The 24,614-nt window shown below is 32.1% G+C and overlaps 1 protein-coding gene and 1 pseudogene across 1 annotated transcript; both read right to left on the reverse strand.

The window, feature by feature from the left end:
- Window positions 1-3,702: 3,702 nt before the first annotated feature.
- LOC109337626 lies at window positions 3,703-13,244 on the reverse strand (annotated as a pseudogene).
- A 3,919-nt stretch (window positions 13,245-17,163) lies between these two features.
- Window positions 17,164-22,903, reverse strand: LOC109337627 (mitogen-activated protein kinase kinase kinase YODA-like). Its single transcript, XM_019574639.1, has 11 exons — window positions 22,317-22,903; window positions 21,013-21,330; window positions 20,537-20,624; window positions 20,304-20,366; window positions 19,725-19,885; window positions 19,562-19,637; window positions 19,082-19,141; window positions 18,879-18,986; window positions 18,534-18,770; window positions 17,931-18,040; window positions 17,164-17,823 (listed from the first exon to the last, which is right to left on the reverse strand). The coding sequence occupies exons 1-11, from the start codon at window positions 22,721-22,723 to the stop codon at window positions 17,577-17,579; spliced, it is 1,875 nt and encodes a 624-aa protein (XP_019430184.1). The 5' UTR covers window positions 22,724-22,903; the 3' UTR covers window positions 17,164-17,576.
- Between the last annotated feature and the right edge of the window lie 1,711 nt (window positions 22,904-24,614).

Genomic DNA, 24,614 nt, shown 5'->3' on the forward strand with positions numbered 1-24,614 from the left:
CAATGCTCTCATGCCATGATCAATATCAACATACATCAAATCTCACAAAGCCATTCTACGATCTATTGCACCATCATGTTGGTCATCAATACTGTTGCAGACTTCTTCTATAAAAGAAATAGTGGTCATTGGTTGCTTATAGAAAAGGCCCCCCCTGATTATGCTTCAGGAAGAATGAAGTTTGATTTTCAGGATTTGTGGATGAGAAATAACTAATTTTATTAAAACATCCTTATTGTTTAAACACATTTCAATAAAATATTAAGAGTATTTTTGTCCTAACAATTTTGGTATACATTGCTAACATAATCCTTCACAAAAAGGGGTGGAATCATATTAGCAAATCCCTATATATACATAATAGAAAATTGAGTGTCTTGTCATGACTTAATCTTGAATAAAATCAAAATGCTTTAAATGCTTAGAACGTACCGATACTTAATTTTGAGGCTGAGATTCTTTTTGTCTATTTAATGGTTTAACCTAATCAGAATCCGGACAAGTATAAATGTAAAATCACAGAATTCTATGGAAGTAGTTAAATTTCTCGACTTTACCCACACAAGTAAATTTGGCATATCAAATAAGAGTCTGGTGTAAATTTTGTAAGTTACATCTTATTGTAAATAGAATATGAAGTGGAATAATAATTGAGAATAAAGTATTTCGTAGTATAAGGTGATAAATTATCTCATCTGGTCATTAAAATCATGACATGTGTTATATTTAATCATTTTTATAAAAATATTTTTAAAATTAAAGAAATTAGTACATGTGTCATACTTTTACTAGCTAGGGTGAGCGAGACTTGACCCTATTCGCTCAGTTGGTACGACCCGAATAAGATTGTGTCTCATTGAGTCTAGGGTCAGGTTCAAAGATTAGACCTGATCAATATTTAGGGTTGGACCAAACATCATATGTCCCGACCCATCCCATGGTCGTTCATTCATCATGTTTGTATATGTCTCTATTCAAATGTGTACAGAGTAGTGTCACCTTTTTCTGTCGAAAGTATCATTGATTCTCTAATTTTTTCATCATATATACATATATCATTTATATGTCAAATTACATATTCATAATAATAAATAATATTAGAAAGATTTTATCTAAAATGAGTATGCATTATATTTAATCGGGTCTAGGATCAGGTTCAAATTTAAAGGTCGAGCATGTCGATATTTAGGGTTAGGTTAACTTCAGGGCTAGATCCGAATCCAGGTTCAAAAAAATAATTCAACCAACATTTAGGATCGGATTATGACAAGTCTTAATCCATTCCAACAAATCATATATTAACCCTTACCCGATATGAAGAGATACTTTATTATGATCATAATTTTACAAGAAAGTGAGAGTTTCCAATTGGATCAAACTCACTAACTCAGCTACCTACATTTAGGTGATTAAATTATCAAGCTAGTATTTTCAAAAGGTTAATTTCCTTTTTATATTTATAAATTTTCATCCTACATCATGAAAAAACGTTGTATATCATGTCTTATTTCTTATTTTATTGTAAAAAGCCATTTCTTACCTTACTACTCTAACAAACCATATTTTTTACATCATTTGTGATGTGGAACCAGTAACTCATAACTCATATTTATCAAGGATTGAAATAAATCCTATTTAGCATAAAATTATGAATTCAATATATGCCACGTGTGTGTAGAAAATTATTAGTAGAGATAAAAATCACATTGACAAACGTTACGTCTAAAAAAATTAAATTTTGATTATCGATTAGAGAAACTCTTTGTTGCAAACCAAAAAATAAATTAAACATCTTAATGTATACTTTGCGTATCTTAAAGTTAAAAGGAATAAATATAGTTTTGAAATATCTAACTAAATAATACATTAGACACATAGTTACATAGACATCCCCTTATATTTATGTAATTTTTTATCAATTAATTATAATGTATCCCGTTTCATTTTCCTTACCCTTGTATTATGATTATGCCACTTATCTGTAATGTAAGAGATGTGGGACATGAGTGTGGTGAAAATAAGCATTTTCCATAGCCAAATTAAAGAGAGAGGAAGATACAAACCATCTAAAGTGGTATGTTCCAACACAAACGTTTTTTTTCTTTGTGCCTGTGTTTGATGATCCAAAGTTTCTAGTACAACATTTTACCAGGTGGTTAGTATAACTTGTATAAGGTTTATTGAGAAATCTGAATGAGTGTATATTTATACAGTGTAAAGATTTATATATGATACATCATCAATCATTCATTTAGATTACTTTTATTCAAGAATCAATGATGATTAAAAATGAATGATAAATAACATATTGATAGTATAAAAAACTCGTACACTATTGATGCATATATTTTTTTCTCAATCGGAATTACATATGAAATTTACCTTTCAATTATTGTACAGATTTCTTATGTGTTATACCTTTCATTACTCATGCTTTCAAAATCTCCTTCAAACTCTAGAGTAACGCACCTAATCTCAAGTAGAGATAGTGATTAATATCAGTCCTACAAGATACCTATAAATAAATATAGCTAAAGAAAGCCCTGACAAATGAATAAATGTGTGAACTTTCTTAGAAAAATGTCTTTTTTTGGTCAAAGTGTGGGTTTGTTATTCCGCTGAATAGAGTAATCAGTAGTTTTTCTTAATGGGCACATGAATGAAGAAACCGTGTAATTTAATTTGGAAATTCTTTTTCACAGCTAGGTAACTAACATTGTATATTCCAAACATGGTAAAATTATATGGATTTAATATGTATACACTAATAGCATAAATGTTTTTTACACTGTCAGTCAATCATCCACCATTGATTGATTTATTAACCACCATAGACTCTCAAACAAAAGTAATATAAATCAATGGTGGATGATGTGCTGACAGATTTTAAACTCAAATTATATTTGATTGGTAAGCCTTTAATTTAGCTGCCCAGCTCATTTTGATTTATAAAGTACATGATCCTTTCATTTTTAAGTAATACCAAGGAGCCAATACGATTTGCATAGTAAATCTTCACTCTCCAGTATTGTAAATTTGTAACATATGACCATTGTTCCTTAGTCAACATAAGATAGAAAGTTATAGGTAACACAGTCTAACAATTTTTAAAGAAAAATGTGAATAAATTAAGAGTGGAATATATATGTAATGTCTATGTAAGAATTTATACACAATCATTGTGTAATTCACTATTCGTTTGAATTACTTTTTAAAAAAAAATCAATGATAATTAAATATGATTAATAAATAATGGAGCAATAATGTATAAAACTCATTCACTCTGTCAGTGTATAAATTTTTTTCTCAACTATTAATCCAGAAACTACAGAAAACTTGTATGAGAATTATCAATAGCATAGGTACTGCGAAGGACCTATAATCTCCAACTCCATATTGAAGACAAATTAACTCGTGAATTATAATTTGCTGATTCATGCTTAGTGCTCAATCCCTGCTTCCCTTATACTCTCTTATTAAAGTTCTGTAAGCATGCATACCTACAAGAAAGATTGGGAATAATGATATAATGACTGTAGAAACTAATTACTGCTTGTGCATTATATATACAAACAAAAAGAAGAAAAAGAGGTATAGAGGACATGAACAGCCAAGCTGTTATCCCACTCCACTAAGTAAGATCGGCTACATAGATTGAATGACACTATAAAGCTCTATCATAAATATATTCATTGACACATGTATTAGTAATATGCATAAATTCACAGGCGATGAAAGAAGATAAAAGGTAATTACAGGATCAAAATATTTATTGTATCATGGTCAAAGCTCAGGTGGTGCCATACAACTAGCTCCAGGTTGTTAAGCCTAGCTTATCAGCAAGATTGTACATAACTAATTGATCCCAAACAGGCCCAAAGAGGCGTTCCCCTCCAAGGGAAAACGTTAGCGCCCAGGAACAGAGAAGAGCTGTGAACACAGTAAGACCAATTGCTGATCCGACAACATCTGCATGCAAAGATGTCCAACGAATTAAATCAGATGGAGGAAAGAATGACTCAAAATATTAAAGAGATTCCTTATATTAACTAAATAAATGTCAATGGATTCAACAGTCCAATCATAAAAACAACTCCATAAAGCTATGCATCTTTCTCAATCTGATGTACTTGTAACCAATTAATAACACGAAGCCACTTACCATTTATCAACTTCAGACATAAAAAAGGGCATAAGGTCCCAATACTCAATATATTAGTTTCAATCTCATGCCTCCTCCCAATGCCCTTTATGGTAAAAATAAAATAATTGGCGAACAGATAAACGCTAAACATTAAAAACAGGCAACACTTGAAGCAAATAATGCATAATAAGCCATAAATTTTTTATAAGCAAAGATTGGATTAAAATTTAAAAGCACAGGGGGTGCTAACCCATCAAGAACAACAACCAGCAGAGAAACACGATCTGCAGCAAACAGCAGAAAAAAAAGAAACAGAAAAAACAAACTGCAGAAAACAGCAGGAAAAAAAATGCATAATAAGCCATAATTAATATATACGAGAAGGATATTTATCCTCTACAAAGAGCATGATGCCATGCTTATAAAAAAGGCATGGTGAAAGAATTGTACATATGGTTTAAAAAAAGCATGATATTTCTTATCTGACAAATGTGGAGCACAATGCAAAATAGATTTATTTTTAGTGTATAAATGCTAAATATAACATTCTCATCAGCTTGCACAATGATTCTTAATCAACTAACTTTGCTGCTTTACATTCCAAAAAACCAAATTACAGGAGGAGATCAAGATAAGCTACACACTTGAAGATTAAAAATTTGCTGCACATACACAGTTTACTACTTAAAGAACTTGTCATTACCCATATGGCAAGTCCAAATGAGGGCCGTTCTTACCCAGGGCTGATTAAAGAAAGCTTTAGATGAGAGGTCGAAGAAACAAACTTCCATGACCGATTAGAAATGGGACAGGTTGGATGAAAAGGAGCTAAACTCATCAAGATGAGATTTGGTAGAGCTAAACTCATCAAGATGAGATTTGGTAGAGCTAAACTCATCACGATGAGATTTAGTAGAGCTAACCTTAATTTTAATATCAATATTTCACAGTTCCGTAGTAATAGAGCTAAACTCATGTAGATGAGAATTGAATAAGAGTATGTTTGACCATTTGGATTGTACATAACCGTTCTTTGAAATGAAACTTGTTTATGAGGCTCTTGGTCATACATAAAGTTTCTAACTTTATCCATAATGCCACAATAGTTGCTTCATTGGCTACTTCATGGAGAACATCCAAGAATAAGCGAAGTTGGATTGATGAAAGTGTATTTTCATCAAACACGCTTATTGGTCATGGAAGTTGGTTTCTTCGACTTCTTATCTAAAGCTTTCTTTAATCCATTCTATGTAAGAACGACCCTCATTTGTACTCACCAAATAGAAAATCTAATTTTGCCATCAAACTTCTCGATGTCAAATTTAGTAGACATTTTGAAATTATCAAATGAATAAAAAGCTCTGATACTACTTGTTATGGTATAAGCGCTATGCAGAAGCACAAGATAGGATTAATCGGAAATAAAAGAGAAACAAGAAGAATGAACACACAAGATTACATGGAAAAGAACCCCGCATTGTAAGAGGTAAAAAATAACAAGTGATCCCGTGCAATGTTCCACTATCTAAAAGGGAGAATACAACAAATTCTCTTATAGTAAATGAGGACAAGGAATAATATTTTCTCTCACAAATATTCTCTCAAATGGAACAACAATTCCTACCAAAATCACTCACTCAAAACCCACTAACTTGTGTTTCTCATTGATATTTCTCATTTACATTGTTGCTTGTATATGGGTAAATGCTACAACACCATGTAGCTATTTCAACAAACTTAGAATGCTTCCTAGTGAAGAAAGGAAGCTAAACATGGCAAGAAGATTGTAAAGCTTGGCAAGCAAGAAAACATAAGAGCCATATATCTTAACAAAGATATCCCAAAAAACATTAAAGTCGATTTGAGAGATCATTGTTAAAACATCATTATACCATTGTTTGACTTGTCTTAGCTTCTTGCATTAATTTAACGAAAGGGAAAGGTTTTATATTATTTTTATAATAAAAACTATATATTTGGCAACAGGCCACTAATATCATGTTATTATTAAGGCTGAAAACCATCTTAGTTCTTCACATGAACTACAATGCAAGACAACTCCAACTAAATGCTTTTGCAAGACTATCTCTGTATGCTCAACCACAAACAACTCTACTTTGCCTGAACAAGGGTACAAGTGCAAAACCAACTGAGATTTAATTTAATAGTGATAACTGATAAATATATATACCAAGCCAATCATGTGTTAACTTCACAAACTAAGCTAACTAGCACTAACCACAATCTAATTATGCTAGCAAGCATACTTACTAGATCCGCTCGTTAACCATACATACTCTGTACCAACTGTACATGCTCGTTAAATTCACAATAATGATACTCTTATAATAATAGTAAGAATATAAAATAAAAAACAACCAGCAACGAAACCAAATGAGCTGCACACTGTATCCATGTAGCATTCCTAGTAACTATGGTAACAAGTATCATAAAAATCAAACACTTTTATGAACAAACAAATCCCACTTCTAAAGGTCAAGTTGTCAACAAAACACACGCATTCATTCGGCTACAAGAAAGAAACAATTAAAAAAGTGTAGCAGTGTATGAGGCTCCCACCTACTAATCACCCACAGCCTTGCCTTACCCCACAAGCAGAGTCCCTGAACTTAACAACCTTACCATTATACCAAAGCCCTAACAAAATACAATTCTGAAGTCCGAAACAATACATCATCATTGACACCACCACCACCACCACCACTACTAATAATAATAATAGTACCAATTTACGAAATAGAATTATGATGAATGTCACAGTGATGAATCAAATATATATAATGCATTAATGATTAAAGTGAAGAGAGAGAGAGAGAGATGAATACATACAAGGGCGAATACGAGGGAAAGAACGGGAGTGACGGAGAACGGGCCAGAAGTAGAAGCAATTGACGGCCCAAAGAAGAGGAAGAAGGGCGAATCCGAAGTTGTAGAAGTTGCGAGCGTAGCTCACTGAATCTTCCTCCGTCAGTCCCAATGCTCCATCGATCGTTGGCCAAACGGGCACCGATGATGACAGCGGGTTCCGAATCGGGTTAGGGTTTCGATTTGGATTCGGATTGTTGTTGTTGTGTTCCATAGTCACTACAATCTGCCTACACGATTCTACTCCTTCGCTATCTTAATTAATTAAAGACTGAATAACGTCATTATAAATCTCTCTATCAATTGATAAAAAACGAAAGATGAATGTATTCAAAGATTTGCAGATGAAAGTACATTTTATTATAAAAAAATTAGAGGAAAGATTATATTTTTATTTTATTTTTAATTATTACTGACTTTTACTAAAATAAAAGTAATAGCAGTGAATAACATGTTATTGATTTATATTGTGTATAAATTTTTACATTGAATAAAATATTATATTCATTTCTTTTATTGTACATGACCAAGTAAGTCTAATATCTTTTTCAATTCAAATAAGACTTGCAGTAAATAAAAATCTTGTAGATAATTTTGTAATTAGATCCCGGTACACTTTTCTTTTTTGGGTACATTCGGTACACCTTTCTATCATAGAGTACAATGTTTATATTTAAATAATTGGAGTTAATTAGAAAATATTATAAACAAAACAGAGAAGACTAAATTAGTTTTCTTTTTTTTAAGACCATGGTGAAAATAAGATAAAAGACAATTATTTTAGCCTATATGATATCGAAGAGTAAATGTGGTTAAAAAAATGTGTAAGAAAAAAAATGGTCCTAGACGTAAATGGATGGTTAATTCAGAATTGTAGAGATATGTAGTGATGTGTAACAGAATAACAAAAATTGCGTTGATTTTCTTTTGATCATTGACCGGATATCCTCAAACTGTCATCACTAGAAAAAATGCAAGAAAATGTTTCTAAGATTTGAAGCCCACTACATACAAATAACTTTAGAGAAAAAATATATACACTAACAATATAAGAGTTTTTTACATTATCAACTGAATCATCCATCATTCATTTATATTATCATTGACTGTATATAAATTTTTACACTACACTCATAAGTTGTTGCACAAAGGCTCAATTGCACACATTAACAACTTGATGCATGAAAATAAATGAGTCAAAAAAATCTGTTTTTTAAGATGGAAGTAGAGAAACCATGTCACATTCCACAAAATGCAAGATCAACAATTCCATTTCCACAAGTATTTTCATATTACAAAACTCTAATCTACATGGGGGCCAAATAAGTCACAAGATACAAAATCAAACCAAAAAAAGGTTAGTTCCATGCAATCCAAGCAGATCCTCAAAGTGAAAGTGGAATAAAAACTTCACTCCACATTCTCAATAAAAGAAATTCCTGCAATGACTAGAAGTAATAATGAACCAACCCCTAGTAACTCCCCCAAAATGCATATTTAAAATGTACAAGAATTAGCAAATCCAATCAAGTCTGAGAGACAGACATGGATTGAACTTCACCAAGAAAATCAAATTTCATAGATGGGGAAGGTTCCTATGTAAAGAAATAGTAGGCATTTACTGCTCGTCAGGATTGAGATTTCTCCCGGATTTTGGCTCTAGCAAAAAACACTCCTGCCAGAAGACCTGCAAATTGCAATCATATCTTAAGTGGTGAAACAAAATGTAACACAAACTTGTGCTACTGCACTCTATAATAATGATAATGATACAACTTTTCGATTGAGGAATGTAAATAACTAACCGAAGAAAATGCTAGCAGAGTTCTGCAGACTAGTTGGAACTTTAAAGAGAAAGATGCCAGCAACTGAAAGTGGGATCTTATTCAGAGAACCTACGAGGCTGCAGATAAAAACTAGAGATTAGATGCGTCAAAAACTAATTAATTAAAACAGTGACATTTTTCTGATATAGCATGCAATTGCAGATCAAAATAAAGATTTGATATTAAAATTGTTCCAACGATAATCCCTAACTAATTTGAGACTGAGCTATAAGTTGTAACTACGGTGAATGCATCATTAAGAAGTCATCTCATAATAACCAGGGACGCATGACTTGTCTGCTTCACATAAGATCCTGCCAACACTAATCCATAGGACCCTAGACCTGTAGAGGTACTAATCTAAAGCCAAACTTAGAGACGTGGCTATTATCAATAACATATAAAACTACTTCACAGTTAAGACACTCTCAACATGACCTGCCAGGATCGGCAACATCAGCCAGCCTTACTTATAACCTAGCTCATTTACGCCTGATAATTGTTTATGAAGTAGAAGCCCAATTTGAAAATTTACTGCTTTTACATATCTGAAATCAAAAATGAATTTGGATTTTGTTTGTCAACAATCGGTGCTTCTAATGATACCTATAAGTTGTAGCCCCTGTCTGATGAAGAAACCACATGGATGTGAAACTGATTGCTAGGCCCAAAAATCCACTGAAAGTCATCACCATCCAAAAGCTAGGCAATCTCAGAAGTGGCCTGTCAATTGGAATACATAAATTATATTATATTTAATAACATTCGCCGAAGAGAAACAGAGTGAATGGCATTTTACTTCTGTCATCAGCATAACCTTAACAACTCATGACATAAAAAAAATCTTTCTGGAGATTCCAGAACTCTGTATTTGTATAAAGAAAGACAGAGCCGAAGGTAAAGTTATGATGTCCTCTAGAGGATGTGTTTTAACCTATGAGAATACATAGCCTGTTCAGTAGATGAAGTCATACAAAGCACAAAATATTGGCTCCATTCACAAAATGTGGGAGGATACTCACGTTCTTAAGAGATAATCCACCTCGTTGAAAATAACGACCAGGAAAATTCCCAAAGGCAGAGAAAGGGCATTGTTTAACAAGACCATTGAAAACTCATTTAAATTTCCAGATTTGGTAACTTGCTTTGCAGTATCCATAACCCTTCGCAAGGTCAGCTGCAGCAATGAAATATAAACCAACTGATCAGCAAACTTGACTAAAAGCTAATAGCCACAATTATCCTTTTAAACCACAATCAAACTAAAACTCTGCTTACTGTTTAGAATGGAAGAGTGCAGTAATAAAGTACTATGAATCTTGAAACCCCTCCCAAGAAAGTAAAACGTCAAACCAAAATGCATTGAATCTATTCTCACCACAAATAGATGATGAATGGTTTGTTTAAGTAAAATATAGTGATTGAATAAACTGGCCAGTTCACTTCAACACTGAACTGCATCAATTCACATAATTTTCCTTCAATTAATTGTCTTGAGAACATTACAATGAACATTAAGTAATAGACCATAACAAGACAAATACATGATTAATTTTATGTGATGTACAATTAAAATCACCAAACTATCAATATCAATGCCCCAACAATGAAGTCACTGATTACAAGATATACATGCAAAACAGCACAGTGAACAGAATTAAAAAACTAAATGTTTTTTAAACAATGTTATGTCTCGCAGCATTGTGTTGAAATTTCAGTTGATAAGCATCCAGGCAGTAGTAGAAAGGTAACGAAACAGGAATTAGAAGAGAATGAAACTTATATTAATGAAGTAAAACATCAATACTCACAGAATATGATGCAGTTAAGAAACAATTTAGTGTCTGCCAAGCATAGCCAGTTGCATTAAAAGCGAGATCAGTAATCCCTCCAGTTATTGCTGAAATAATCTGCAAGAGAAAAAGGAAACTAATGATGGTCCATTGGTCCTTAAAGCAAGGATCCAACTGATGCACAGATTCAAGATCACAACAGTATACAGTGACAAGGGTACGACAAAGTAAAAAATGCCTACAATAAATATGAATTGAAACATACAAGCCACCAACAATATATGCATATCAAGCATCAGCATAAAGACCTTAAAAGTATTCTAGATATGGGACACTTGTCACCATCCTTAACTCTAACACCCGCCCCGCTGCTGACATCATTTGTGTTCCCTTAAAAGTAGGACACATAAATAGCTGATCAATAATGCACGAACATTTTTGTTATGATTAGAGTGATAACATCTTCCCCATAGTGACTACACCCTTTAACAACTACAAAGGAACAATATATTGACAACAGTAACGGTTGTAGGATGCAAGCAACAAAACAGAACTTGAAAAGATATAACACTAATATGTAAATTAATATTCTACATAAAAATCATAGCTGCAAATAGCCGATAAGTGATATCCAACTGATTGCAGGTTGCACATGTTAAGTTGTTCAACGTACCATTAGAAACAGAGCAGTCCACACTTTGCTGTCGTGGTGCTTCTGGAACAAGTACATTTCACCAAGGGCAGTTATGACATTAGTGACGTTCTTTAGGACTGTCACCATAGCTACATTAATGTATTTCAAACTGCATATAATTCAAATCATGGTAAGCAAAATAATGCAAGCAAGGGTGAAAAGGAGAGTAGAAAACTACACTATTGTTATTTTCAGTCCATAAACTGACCAGCCATAGATAGTTAATGTATAGATCACATGTTTGACAATTAAAATATAACATTTTTAGGATTATGACACTCCCCAAATAAAAATAGTTTTTCTATGAATATCTGCATCCTGTTCTCATCTCAGGATCACACCAGATAACTTTCACAAACAAAATCTCTCTAAGCACATTTTGGCAAAATAATCAGTTATTTTGCTGTATTTAATTTGATGCAATTCCGTGTCTAACAACAAAGTATTGGAAAAAGATTGATATATTCTAATGAAAGAGAGCCGGAAAGCATAATAACCACAAAATTGAAAACTACATACCTAAACATGCTTGTAATGAGCATTCCAACAAATATAACATTCACAGGCAACCAGACTTTAATCAATCTCCATGTCAGTGGTTCAGTTGAAATTAAACCCGAAAGGCTCAATATAGAAACAATACACACTGAAATCAAATTCTGCAATTACACACAAGTGTCAGAATCCAGCATGAGCAACATTTACATCATTACACTAGAAGGTAGCATTTGGCACGCTGACAGAACAAGATATTCTATTTTATTTGGTTCCTACGGTTTTAAATTGCGGTTATAGTTACATTGTTTTTACCATAATTGTGGACAAATGCAGGAAAAAGTGGTCGTGGGGTCAGGATGTGGTTATGGAAACTTCCAAAACCTCAATAAAGCTGCTGCAATTGCAGCTGTAGACCCCGATTTAAAACCATTTCCACCCTTCCTGATGAAACCAAATTTTAACCCCGTATCTATTCTATATTCTATTTGTGAAGCACATAAAACAAACTACTCATGATCTACTATGTCCTGTTCAGACATGTCTGTCTTCTACAGAAGGTTCTACAGGTAGAGAACAAAACACATGAAAGGGTTAAACAGATTTAAGGAGCCAATCAAACCATATATGTTTTGTTCTATCTTGTTCAAGCAATTTTGTTAAATGCTACCAAGGTTCTACATGTAGAGAATAAAACACACTAAAGGGGATTTTTTTTTAAGGAAACGGGAAATCAATTACCTGGTACAACATCAATGATATCCCAGCATTAAAATCATAGCTGGAAAGTACAAACTTGTTGACTAATATCATGCTACAAGAGGAAATGCAATATGCAAGTCCAGACAATAAGGCTTGATTATGAATTTTAACTACCCTGTTGCTATTACTTTTTTGAATCTTCTCTCTATTCTTATCCAACTTTCCATTTTCCATGTCATTAATAGAAGAAGGCTTCATTTCTATTTTCTATGTGAACTCAGGTATAGCTGAATTCACAGAGAACAAAGAAAAAACGAAGCTTGAATAGTTGCACAGCACAGCACAGCGTTTTGAAACTATGAAGCTTAAGATCGACTAGTTCAGTGAAACCAGAGAGAAAGGTGAAGACTTTTCAGAAACCCATGTGTGTTATTGATCGAAGAGAAGAACCCATCAAGGGTTTGATATAATAATCATGGAAATTGAGAATCAGGTGAAAGGGGATGAGAAATTTCAGAGCGTGAATGAGAATAAACCCAGAAAAGTAGTTATGTGATGAAAGAAGAAAAGGGATTGTTCTAGAATGGAAAGTGGGAAGTTCGCTGTGTTTGATTGAAAAAGAAGTTCAAAACATGTGAATTTGTTGTTTGGCTTTGTCCTTTTCCATTTCTCTTGAACACTTCATGTCAAAGATACAGTTCTCAGGTGAGTGTTAAAACATTTATTTCAAACAGCACAGTTTTCTAGATTTATTTCTCAGGTGAGTAGTATTAGATAATCTAGGGTTAATGTAAAGATATTATTTATTTATATTACTTTCTTAGTTTCTTTGAAAAACAATAATGATTAAGTATAAATGGTGGATGTCTTAACAATATATAAACTTATATATTTTTATTACATACATTTTTTTTCTTACTAATTTACCAGTATCTTAAGTTAATAAAAAAAGTATAATTTCTTAAGTTCTGCTTGCACGAATGAAAGATATTAAGAGTGTTAAAATGAAAATCAATCTAGAAAACTGAAACCACAAAAATTGAATCTAGTTGGATTTGGTTGAATCAACACAATTATTTTTTAAAAATCAATTTATCCAATTCCAAAGTTGTGGACTTGATCAATCCAAACTAAACCTATGTTAAAATTATGTTGTAGGTGATCCGGTTGTGCTATTAGCTGTGGTGTGCTGTGGCGTGTTGGAGTGTTACTGTTTTGTTGCTCCAATGTGTTTATTTTTATTATGCTATTATTTTAAATTTTATTTTCTTCTCTTTATTTTGTTACTAAAGTTATCCTAATTATTTATGTACCTGTATACTTGTCATTTAAAAAAACTTAATATTTTAGTCATATTTTTTGTTAATATATAATAATATCAATCTTTCATAAAAAATCAATCCAAACTGAATAAAATATAATATTTTAAAATATGAATTGGATTTCACAAGATGTGTTAATGTAAATTAACTGAACTCGCCACATGTTACTCATATGGTTGATGATTTATACCTAATGACCAATCTAAACCAACCACAACCCTGTAAGAATTATATCATACACATGAAAGAAAAGTGTTTTTGATTTTTAATGAGAAATTAGAAAACTACTTATGGAGTTGTTGAGTTGTAACAATAATTTTTCAGTTGTAATAATAAAAAATGATGTGACAACCAATATTTGATTATATTGCCAATGTGACACGTTGTTATGAGAAAAAACAAGAAAGTGGTAATAGAGTATTTTATAAAAAAATAATATTAATTCACTATTTGACATTAGAAAAATAACCTCAATTTTTGTATGAGGAATAGTCTCAATATAATTCCTCAATTATGAATAAAAGAATCCTTTGAAAAAGGAATAGAAAATAATGTAACTTTAGTTGCCACTTGAGAATTGTATGATGTTTGACCCGAAATATATTTTTCATGAACCAAAAAAGAAAACAAACAATATCACTATTGAAAAATACCAGAAATATAAGGAAGAATCCACTAACTTAGTGCACATGAAAACATAAACCAGAATTTTCAAATGAATTATATGTCATTGGACTTCTCCTACTGTTTCAATTATGCTTCAAGTGTAAGATTTGTTTGGCAATAAATAAAAGTAAGGATCTTCTTTATTAATAGAGAGAAATAAATGTTACAAAAAATAAAAAAATATATGATATGTTAAAACATTTTTATTCTTTTATATATAATGGAATAACACTTTTGTTATTAAAAATACAAGTAAAATTAAATATTTGTCTTTTTATTAATGAAGAGAATTTTTTTTTCCATCTTTATGATATTGACATGCATCACTTTCAGTTGTAGCAGCCAGCAAGTTATATGAGTCAGCACCCTTAGTGCATATTCTATCTTCATAAGAATAATACCCTGCTTATTGATGGAATGATAATTAAATACTGGAAAGTTTGTCATCTTAGTTGGCTGAATAAAAGTCAATATTATTGAAATAATTTGTATTGAACTCTCCTTAAAATATGAAATCTCCTCTTGTTTAATAGATTATTCCAATTGATAAAATACAAGGTAGATCCATTTGATGGAAGAAGGTAAGATAGCTTGGTTCAAAACCAACAAAAGGTTAAAAAACATTATTTGAATATAAGGAACCAAAAATCCAAAATACAAGATTTGAGTAACTCTTCTACATCATAATACCAGAATTAACTAGCCAATCACCTCACCTAATGAGATAAAGATTTGGTTGTTATACATGAACCTCTCTTCCAATATTTCAATCATCTATTTTCATAATCTGTAAACGAAATTTCTTTTTATTGCAAAAGTTGCAGCTGGCATTAAGATTATAAACTGAAAGAACATGTTATTGACAAAAACTTAGAGAATAAAGAAATCAGACAGATTCCTTGTGTTCTGACATTAAGGGAATTTTTTTAATGAAAATGTGGAGAAGATTTTAAAACATGAGATGCATTAAACAAAATAATCGTCCCTTTTTCCCTTTTCAGTTTCACCACTTTTGATTCTAGAATTTCGGCAGGAGATTACCAGGTAGTAATTGCGGACGGGCAACCACGTTACACCGTAATTGTTGTGTGGTACCGACTACAATACAATTCCGTTGGACAACATTTGGGTCACATCAAGCTGCAATGCAACCACAGAGCCGCATTTGCATCGATTTCAAAAATATTTTTTTACTCATAAAATAATTTACACCGCAACAGCCACAATAACCATAACCATGACCGTAATCGAGACCGCAACCGTAACCGTAATTTAAAACACTCTAGGGCATACTTTCTCTTATGTCTCTGCATAGGTATCCATAAAAACTTAAACATGTATATTGTTGTTTTGTTGCTGGAAAATAAAATAAACTGAACAAGGCCTTGTATTAATATTTTGGTCTGTTTAGCTTAACTAATTAGCTTCTACTCAAAAGTGCTTCAAAATTTTCTCAAAAAAGTGATTCAGAGGACAGGTGCTGTGTTAACTTATTCTTCCATCAGAAAGAAGGTTGTATAATCAATTTGTATCAAATAAATGAATTTGAGCAGCTTATCACAGATTAAGTCTACACTTTACAGACAGCATGGAAACAACAGCAAGATAACTAAAAGTTACTACAACAATCATTTCGTGTAGGTGGGTCGACTACATGTAATCGGAGTATACATTTTTTAAAGTAGAATACTGATCTCTTTTTAAAAATTATATTTTTAAATACTAAAGGATTTAAACTTCAGAGTCTCATAACTTTCCTTTAAAATAGTAGTGGGAGAGAGCATTGGAATTTTTTATATAAGTAAAAGATTAATAACTTAATTTGAGATACTTAGGTAATAGCTATTTTAGTATGACATGGAAAAGGATATGATGGACCTAATACGAATATAAATGTCATTTGAGTATGTATTTTTTCCCACTGCGAAACTTTCAGTTAATTTATATTTCGTATTTGAAAGTGGAATGATATATAGTATGCAAGTCAAACCAAACCATATCTAATTACAGGAATCTTATTCCTTTATTTAATACTTTTGTGATAGACTACTATAGTCATACAATAGCGTTTACTACGTCAATGTGTGTTACAAGAATGCAGAATGGAACATCGAGTATGTAAATTCTGTTCTCGGGTCAGTATTTCTAAACAAATTATAAAGACAAAGTAAGAATGAATATTAATTCTTGATAAGAGTTTAATTATGTAATACTTCTACAATAAACACATATTTTCTTTCTTACTCGATTATTGTGAAAGATATTTTTTAGACATCTTAATTTGTCTTAATCGATATTTTGTCCTGCTCACCATTGGTAGAACCCTTATTATTATTGTAAGTAATTTGCAGTTTGCAATTTTGAACCAGTCATAGGTAGAGTAATGAAAGAGTAAAGTTTGCAGCTTTGCACTGCATCTAGAGCACATACACTTTGGCATGTCCCAGTAAAATTAAGTATAAATTAGGCAACACTTGTGCATATCCACTCAGATTTCAAATAATAAAAAGTGGAAAGTTACTATGAAAATAATCGTAATATGAATTGCTTCCAAATATTTTGGGCATTTGTGACATTATGCTCTTTTTCATTAAGCTCTTGTACAAGATACTACAAGTTAAAAAGAAAAAGAATGTGCATGAAAATTTACTTTTCCCCCTCTTCCATAAAACTAACATAATATACAGCATAAACATCACTACAAACACAGTAAACACCTTGCATTTACACTACTAAAATTGCTACAAACATCATAGGTCTCCCCATTCCAATGCATGCATTGAGAGCTCATATCCCCTCTCTTTTACAATTGTCTTGTTCTCATACCCATGTATTAAAAAGAATTACGAGTTTTTGCTTTTAGGGTTTGTTTGTGAGTTGAGTTTTAGAATGGAAAGAAATGAAATGGAAGACTTTGGATCATCTCACTAGTATATTTCATGGCTCACAAGCCTTCCGTTTCTCTTCCTTCCCTTTCAATCATAGGCTGAAGTGCAAGGTGGGGAAACCAAGAAAAGGTGGATTTCAGTGGTATTTACAATCGCAAACTCAAATGAGTCTCGTTCTTGGGGATCCGCCAGGTGGGGTGTGAGCTCCATATAGAGATTTTTCCTGCCAAGAATCAAGGGTGAATGTGGCATTCGATCTTAATGGATATGAATTGAGGTTATTCTGTCCCATCATTGTGTATGAAGGATGGGGAGAAAGGAAACAGCTTGTGTTTGACGATCCATATTGTAGCAATGGGCTTGAACAGGGAGACACTGGTAAAGATGTGATCATTCTTGTGTTATCTCTGAACAATGGATTTATGATAGTATGTCAGTCCAAATTATACAGAAGATGAAGCATATATAACGAGATACATATAATTCATGCCTTATGGAATGTCAGGTATTTTACCTTGGGCTCCTTACTGCACGTGACGATCCAACAACTTGCTTTGTTGCATAGTCTCCGTTGATTAAATTACTGTTTGTTCTGTTGGAATTGGACTGATGCTCTAAAACTGGCTGCAAATGGATCCAAACAATAAGAAAGTTAGCCCAAAGACAACATTGGTCGACATAAAAGATTATCAGACACTTAAGAAATCACATCATTCAGTGCAAGGAATATGTGCATTGGAGTCGTGACTTCGAAAAATATAATATCTTATGCTCAATTCCTATGGCAGCATCAAATCCTCCATGAAGTCACCTAGTCATCTACCATCATACAGTAATGCATTTTCCTTATCAGTTATCACCCAAACTATGTTACGGTTTCCCAGTTAACCTGTTTTCCAAAATCAATTTCTCTCGTATTCTTGCCATTCAAACTTCACCAGTGAATGTGTACACGTTCAACAATGACCAAAGGCAAAACGAGGGATCAATTACAACATGTTAATTTAAGAATGGAACATGCTTTATAGTGGAGTTACCATGTATTGGAACTTGGGCCTAGCATGTAATTGGCTAGCTTCTCAAAGAAAACAAAAAGAATCAAAGAATAGAATAATACCGGCGTCTGGCTTCCATCAAACATGTAAGGGAAAGCATCTCTCGTTAAGCTGACATTTACAGATTTTGTTGCTGACTGGTCTCGAATAAAGGGGTGGTCTAGTAGCATTTGAGCAGTTGGACGAGCTGATGGATCTCTTAGTAAGCATAGCTTAATGAAATTCTTCGCATCGTTTGAGAGATGCTCAGGAATTTCAGGCATATCTTTGCTGTTACCAATTTTAAATATTGCAGCTACCTGTTGAATCCAACATTATAAAAAACAATTTAGTTCCTCCATTCTCTTCAAACAGGATCATAACAAATATGCAGACAAAGGGTTAGTTCTCAGTATCCAATATCTCACCCCTTCATACTGACTCCAAGGAGGATTCGACGTTGCCATTTCAAGAATTGTGCATCCCAAGCTCCATATATCAACAGGAAGCCTATAGCCGTGTGTATTCATCACAACCTAAGAAAGAAAACATATGTGAGAGAGGGGGAGGAGAAGGATGTGCTTGTTTTGAAATAAATTTAAGGATCTGAAGGGGGAAGAATCTTTTTTACCTCAGGTGCCATCCAGTATGGACTTCCTTTGAAAGAAAGCACTGAGGTAGAAGAATTTATCTGGTTCAGAACAATCAAAATTCAAAGACAATCTTCATCATAAATTGGAAATAAAGTAAACTAGAAAATTATAATTAGATTTTATTCGATTCGAATGAGTACACTATTATGTCATAAAGCACTAAATTATTAAAAAAAATTATGGTAAGGATGAAAGAGTGCAATGGATGTGAGAGTCACTAGGCATGAGATATCAGTAGAACTACAAATTTTAACCTTTAGCTAATGAAGCATTTTAAGTATCTACTGTTCATAAATTTTACAAACTGTGCATTGTCTAACTTCTATTGTACCAGAAACAATAAAGTATTATTTGCTTCTGAACTGAGCTGGACGCAAATCATTTTTTAACAGTATACAACAACAACAAAGCCTTTATATAACCATTCTTTACAGTATATGAATATATAATACACTTACATGTTTAGCCATTCCAAAGTCTGCCAGCTTAATTTCACCATTAGGATCAACTAGTATGTTTGCACCTTTGATATCCCTGTGAAAATAAAAACAAAAAATTAATTTAAAGATGTGAAGAAACAGAAATTTCATGTTATAAATAGAGTAAGAAAAACCAAATTACCTATGTACTGTATTTCTTCCGTGAAGATAAGAAAGTCCGGAGACAATCTGCCTGGTATAATTTTGAATAACGGGCTCCCCAAAGGGTCCATATTCGTTAAGTAGTTTATGAATAGAACCACCAGATACAAATTCCAAATAAACTGAAAGTGATTCTTCTCCCTGCAAACATGTTGTATACAATTAAACACGCTGATAAATGGATCTCATTCATCAAAATTTCAATTTCCATAACAGCTATGTCCCCTATAGATCTACTCCTCCCACCTCTCAGGCTCTCAAAATAACTATCCTCTCACTCTAGATATGCCCCCTATATATATGTAGCGTTAGTGATTTTTATGAACAAGGCAAAGAGTCAAGACTAAGTGTGAACCAATCAAGAGGTGAAAAAAACAGATTAGGGTGAATCTGTTTTTTATGGCGAAATAAGTTGATATCTCGTCATGTCAGTTCATAAACACATCCATCAGAAGAGTTTTGCAATAACAGCAGTATCCATATATATGTGTATAGACTCAACACACACACACAAAAACATGGCATACAGGATTCTAAACTCAGAATAATTCAGTCATACCAAGTCACTCCCATAGTATTGAACAATATTTGGATGTGAAAGCTGACTAAGCAAATGTATCTCCTGCAATCATTCGGAGAACATGTTATAGATTTATATAGAATCAAATGATAATCATACATATAAAAGCAAACTACAATGCAACAGTAATAGAAGAACTGCAGAAAAGGTACATTATGTGTCAAAAGTTTAAAACATAATACATAAGTATACAAAAATAATAATAGAACTACCTGATTAAGTTGTTTGAGGCACTCTTTTGAAGATTGGTCGTCGCAGACAGCCCTAACTTCTTTTATCGCACACATTTGTCCACTTTCACTATTAAAGTTGCAATACAAGCATTTTAGAGAGGCAAAACAAACATAGGAAGCAGAATATCTACAGTTTCAATAATTTGTCCATAATACTATGGGCATTTGAGAAGAGTGCACGTTCTGAAAGAAGGTAGATGATATCATTCTGTAAACATTGCCATATTTTAACATCAAAATTTCATTATTGCCAATAACATCTGGCATTGAAATATTTATTTTGCAACCTAGAGATTTTCTTATACATTACAATCACCAGACAGAAAAGGCCACACATTCTGCCTTACAATATTCAAGGAGTGACAACTATACATGATACAAAGTTGTTGAAGGCTAACCCGAAAGATTATATATAGCATATTTCCTTCATTGGAAGGAAAAAAACAACACAATACCTATGGAATCCTTGGTAAACATGTCCAAAAGTTCCCCGTCCTAGAAGCTTTCCTTTCTTCCACTTGCCCCGGTTACTGATATTGTTCTCTAGCTGTCCATTTGCTCGTGTGTTTGATAGAGAAGACGGACTTGTAGGAGAGCTTGGAGGAAGAGGCAATGGATGAGATTGATTCCTTACATCTTCTTGCTTGCCAGTAGAGGAGTCAAGATTCAGAGCATTCAACTTTGGATGAAGAGGTGAAGTAGGGCTGGTGGGCCCTCTTGACCCAGGACCTGGACTTTTTGACCTTACATTGAACTTCATTTCAACTTTCCCTCTAGCATACAGAAATGAAGTTTATTAGTTTAGCAGTAGTTGTAACAAACTGAAAAACTCTTATAAACAAACTTAACAGTTCATGTTCTCTATATTTCTTTTCCTCACATTGTAAATGCTAAAATAAGTGTACATGTTAATAGTACCACTTATCATCCTCCCATGTTTTATAACTACAAACATCTAGTTCTGGCATGTATATTTGAATTCATTATCATTATTATCAAAAAACATGTAAAGAGCCGGAATGTATTTCCAGTAATTGTCAACTGAATTAATTGGAATGACTAAGAAGCCTGAAGGTGGTTAACTTCCTAAGGAAAAGGGGATAGAATCTAGTGTTGACAAGATTTTCTATCAAGATATAGATCTTCATTACCCCCAAATAAATCCATGGAGGAAATCTGGAACAACACTTTAAAAAGGAGAACTCCAAATCTGCAATTATACTAAAAGAATACTAAGATCAGAAATTATAAATCATTCATTTTTCACATAACAGAAACCATCATCTAAGCTGAAGAGAGAGATACAGAACCTTTTCACAAAAGAGCTGGTTAACAAAAAAGAGAATGGAGAGTTGAAATTAAGAGAGAAGGGAGAAGGGAGAAAGGGAAGAAGAAAACTGTACAAAAAAGTCTAACACCATGTAAAAAGGGTAGTAACAACTAAGCAAGCATGGTCCAAAATTATACCACACCCAAAGGAAAAAAAAAAACTTTATGTGATGAATGATTAGTATAAGCTGTAAAAGCTCTCCAAAAGGGGGGGAAACGATGAATTCATCAAATTAAGTAAAAAGTTACAAACTTTAGCTAAACCCAAAACAGAAAACAAAAACCAAAAAAAAGGTAAATCGATTTGAATACAAAATTTATCAATCTATCAAATTATGTTCACCATAAGCACAAATTTACAAACTTGATCCCAAATTAGGAAACCAAAAAGACCCAAAAAAGTGTAAATTGATTTAAATCCAAGTCCAACCTTGTGGCGTTAATTGGAGATATAGAGTGATCATCAATGGAGCCATTGGAACTAACACTAGAACCACCAGAAAATGAACCGGATCCAAAAACAAGCCCTTGTTCATTGCTAAAGCTAGAAGAAACAGAAGGGCGCGGTAAAGGGAGTCCAATCTTATCACCACCATCAGTTTCTCCACCGGCACCACCGTAGGAAGTGAAATCCTTGCTAGCTCTAGGAGAATTCCGGGAGATAAAGGCGGCGCCGGTAACCTCATCAAAACTCTTTGGTTTTTCACCGTTTTTCGTCACCTTTTTGATCGGTGACTTGTTGCTATTAATGAAGTTAAAGTTGAGAACACTCTTTGGTTGGGTTTGTTGTTGGGTTTTGGTGCTGTTGCTGGGTTTTTTACTCCACCACGTGGGCATTGTAACTGTGATTATGAGGTTTGAAAGGGGAGAAGAAAAAAGGGGAAGATTGAGAAAGAAGAGAGGGAAATTGGGTTAGTGAAGAAAAAGGGTTGAATGGGTTAGAGTAGGTGTGGTTTTGGAAGATGAGGAAGAAACAACGAAAGGGGAGCTATGAAGAAAGGCGACAAATATTAAAACAATTTGTTTTTTAATCAGTGACTATTACAATATTCTTCTGTATAAATACTGTCTTTGCATGAATGTGGATAAGTTGTAAGATATTTCATAATTTTAGATATAGTAAGCATTTTTAAAAAAAAAAAAATTATGCGCTGTCAATATAAAAGAAATTACATGGTCAATGATCCATCGTTAATTTATGTTAATTTTATTTGAGAATCAATGATAATTAATATATGAATAATAAATGATTTAATTTGAGATAATGTAAAAAAGATTTACATTATCAATATATACATACTAAATCATTAGACTTTTCTAAAAAGGTATGTTTGTATGTGGAAAATGGTTAATATATATATACATATAATATAATATAAGTGTTTTTTTACGTTGTCAGTAAATCATTTATTATTCATATGTTAAGTATTATTAACTCTTAAATAAAAGTAATATAAATTAATAATGGATGATGTGCTGACAGTATAAAAAACTTTATATCAACAAGGTATAAATTTTAAACTTATTTATATATAATTATATACACACACTCATCCATGTTTTTTTAGCAGTATTTTGAATAAATATTAACTCTTGTTTTTATAAGAATTATTTGAAAAATTAGCTCTGGTTTTTTATAGGACTATTTCTATGTAGATTAATTATTTTATGAGGGGGAAAAATGTATACAATAATAATATGAGTTTTATATATTGTTATTACATCATCTATTATTTATGTTTTATCATCATGAACTCTTCAAGAACTGTAATACAAATTATTATTAGTGGATGATGTATTTGCTGTGAATAAAAATTTACATTGATAAGCATGGATATTACACTTTTATTATATATTGTCATTAAGATATCTTCATTAATTAGCATGCAGTGTAAATAAAAATGAATGAGTCATATTAGTGAAGAAAGATTTTGTAAAAAATATACATAATTATTAACACATTTAATGAAACTAATCATATTAATGAATATTTTAATTCTTGTGAAAGTGCAAGTTTACGATAGAAAAGACTAAGGCAACGTCATTAAAGTTGTCAGTAATCAAATGTATATTCCAAAATTGTTATTAATAAGACACTTTCAACTTCTCTTTCCACTCAATTCTGTAATGACTTTATCATTCTAATGAATTAATGTGAGACTATTTTATTAAAAAAGAATATGCACACCACTTTGAAAATGATCCTAGAAAATGAATCCAGACTAATATTCCAAAATGGTCTTTAAAAAGGAGTATAGGTAAGGATGGCAATAACTATCCGGACTTATAGATATTCACAAAAAATACTTGTAATCAATCGACTCTGAGTCTATATTTTTAGACCAGCAGATAACTGAAAACTAAGATTTTAAGATTTATTGTTAGATGGGTCTAGATATGAGCAATAAGGTATTCAGACATATGATTACCTGACTCATTATTCTTTCATGAATATAAATATATATATATATATATATATATAATTCCTAATGATATATTGTTACTTCATAAATGTGATTGTTAGACACTAATGTTATATTGTTAATTAGTAATGTGATATTGTTAATTGATATGTATAATCTAATATTTGTTATTTGAACAATTATTACTAAATCAATTTTATATCATAATGTTGAAATAATTAATTTAAAATGTGTTTAAAATTTTAAATGTTTTATAATTTTTTCTGTTGTTGGTTACCTAAATAAGATATAAGATTGTATGAAAC

The sequence above is a fragment of the Lupinus angustifolius genome, unplaced genomic scaffold (genome assembly GCF_001865875.1).
Source record: "Lupinus angustifolius cultivar Tanjil unplaced genomic scaffold, LupAngTanjil_v1.0 Scaffold_9_22, whole genome shotgun sequence".
Taxonomy (NCBI): domain Eukaryota; kingdom Viridiplantae; phylum Streptophyta; class Magnoliopsida; order Fabales; family Fabaceae; genus Lupinus; species Lupinus angustifolius.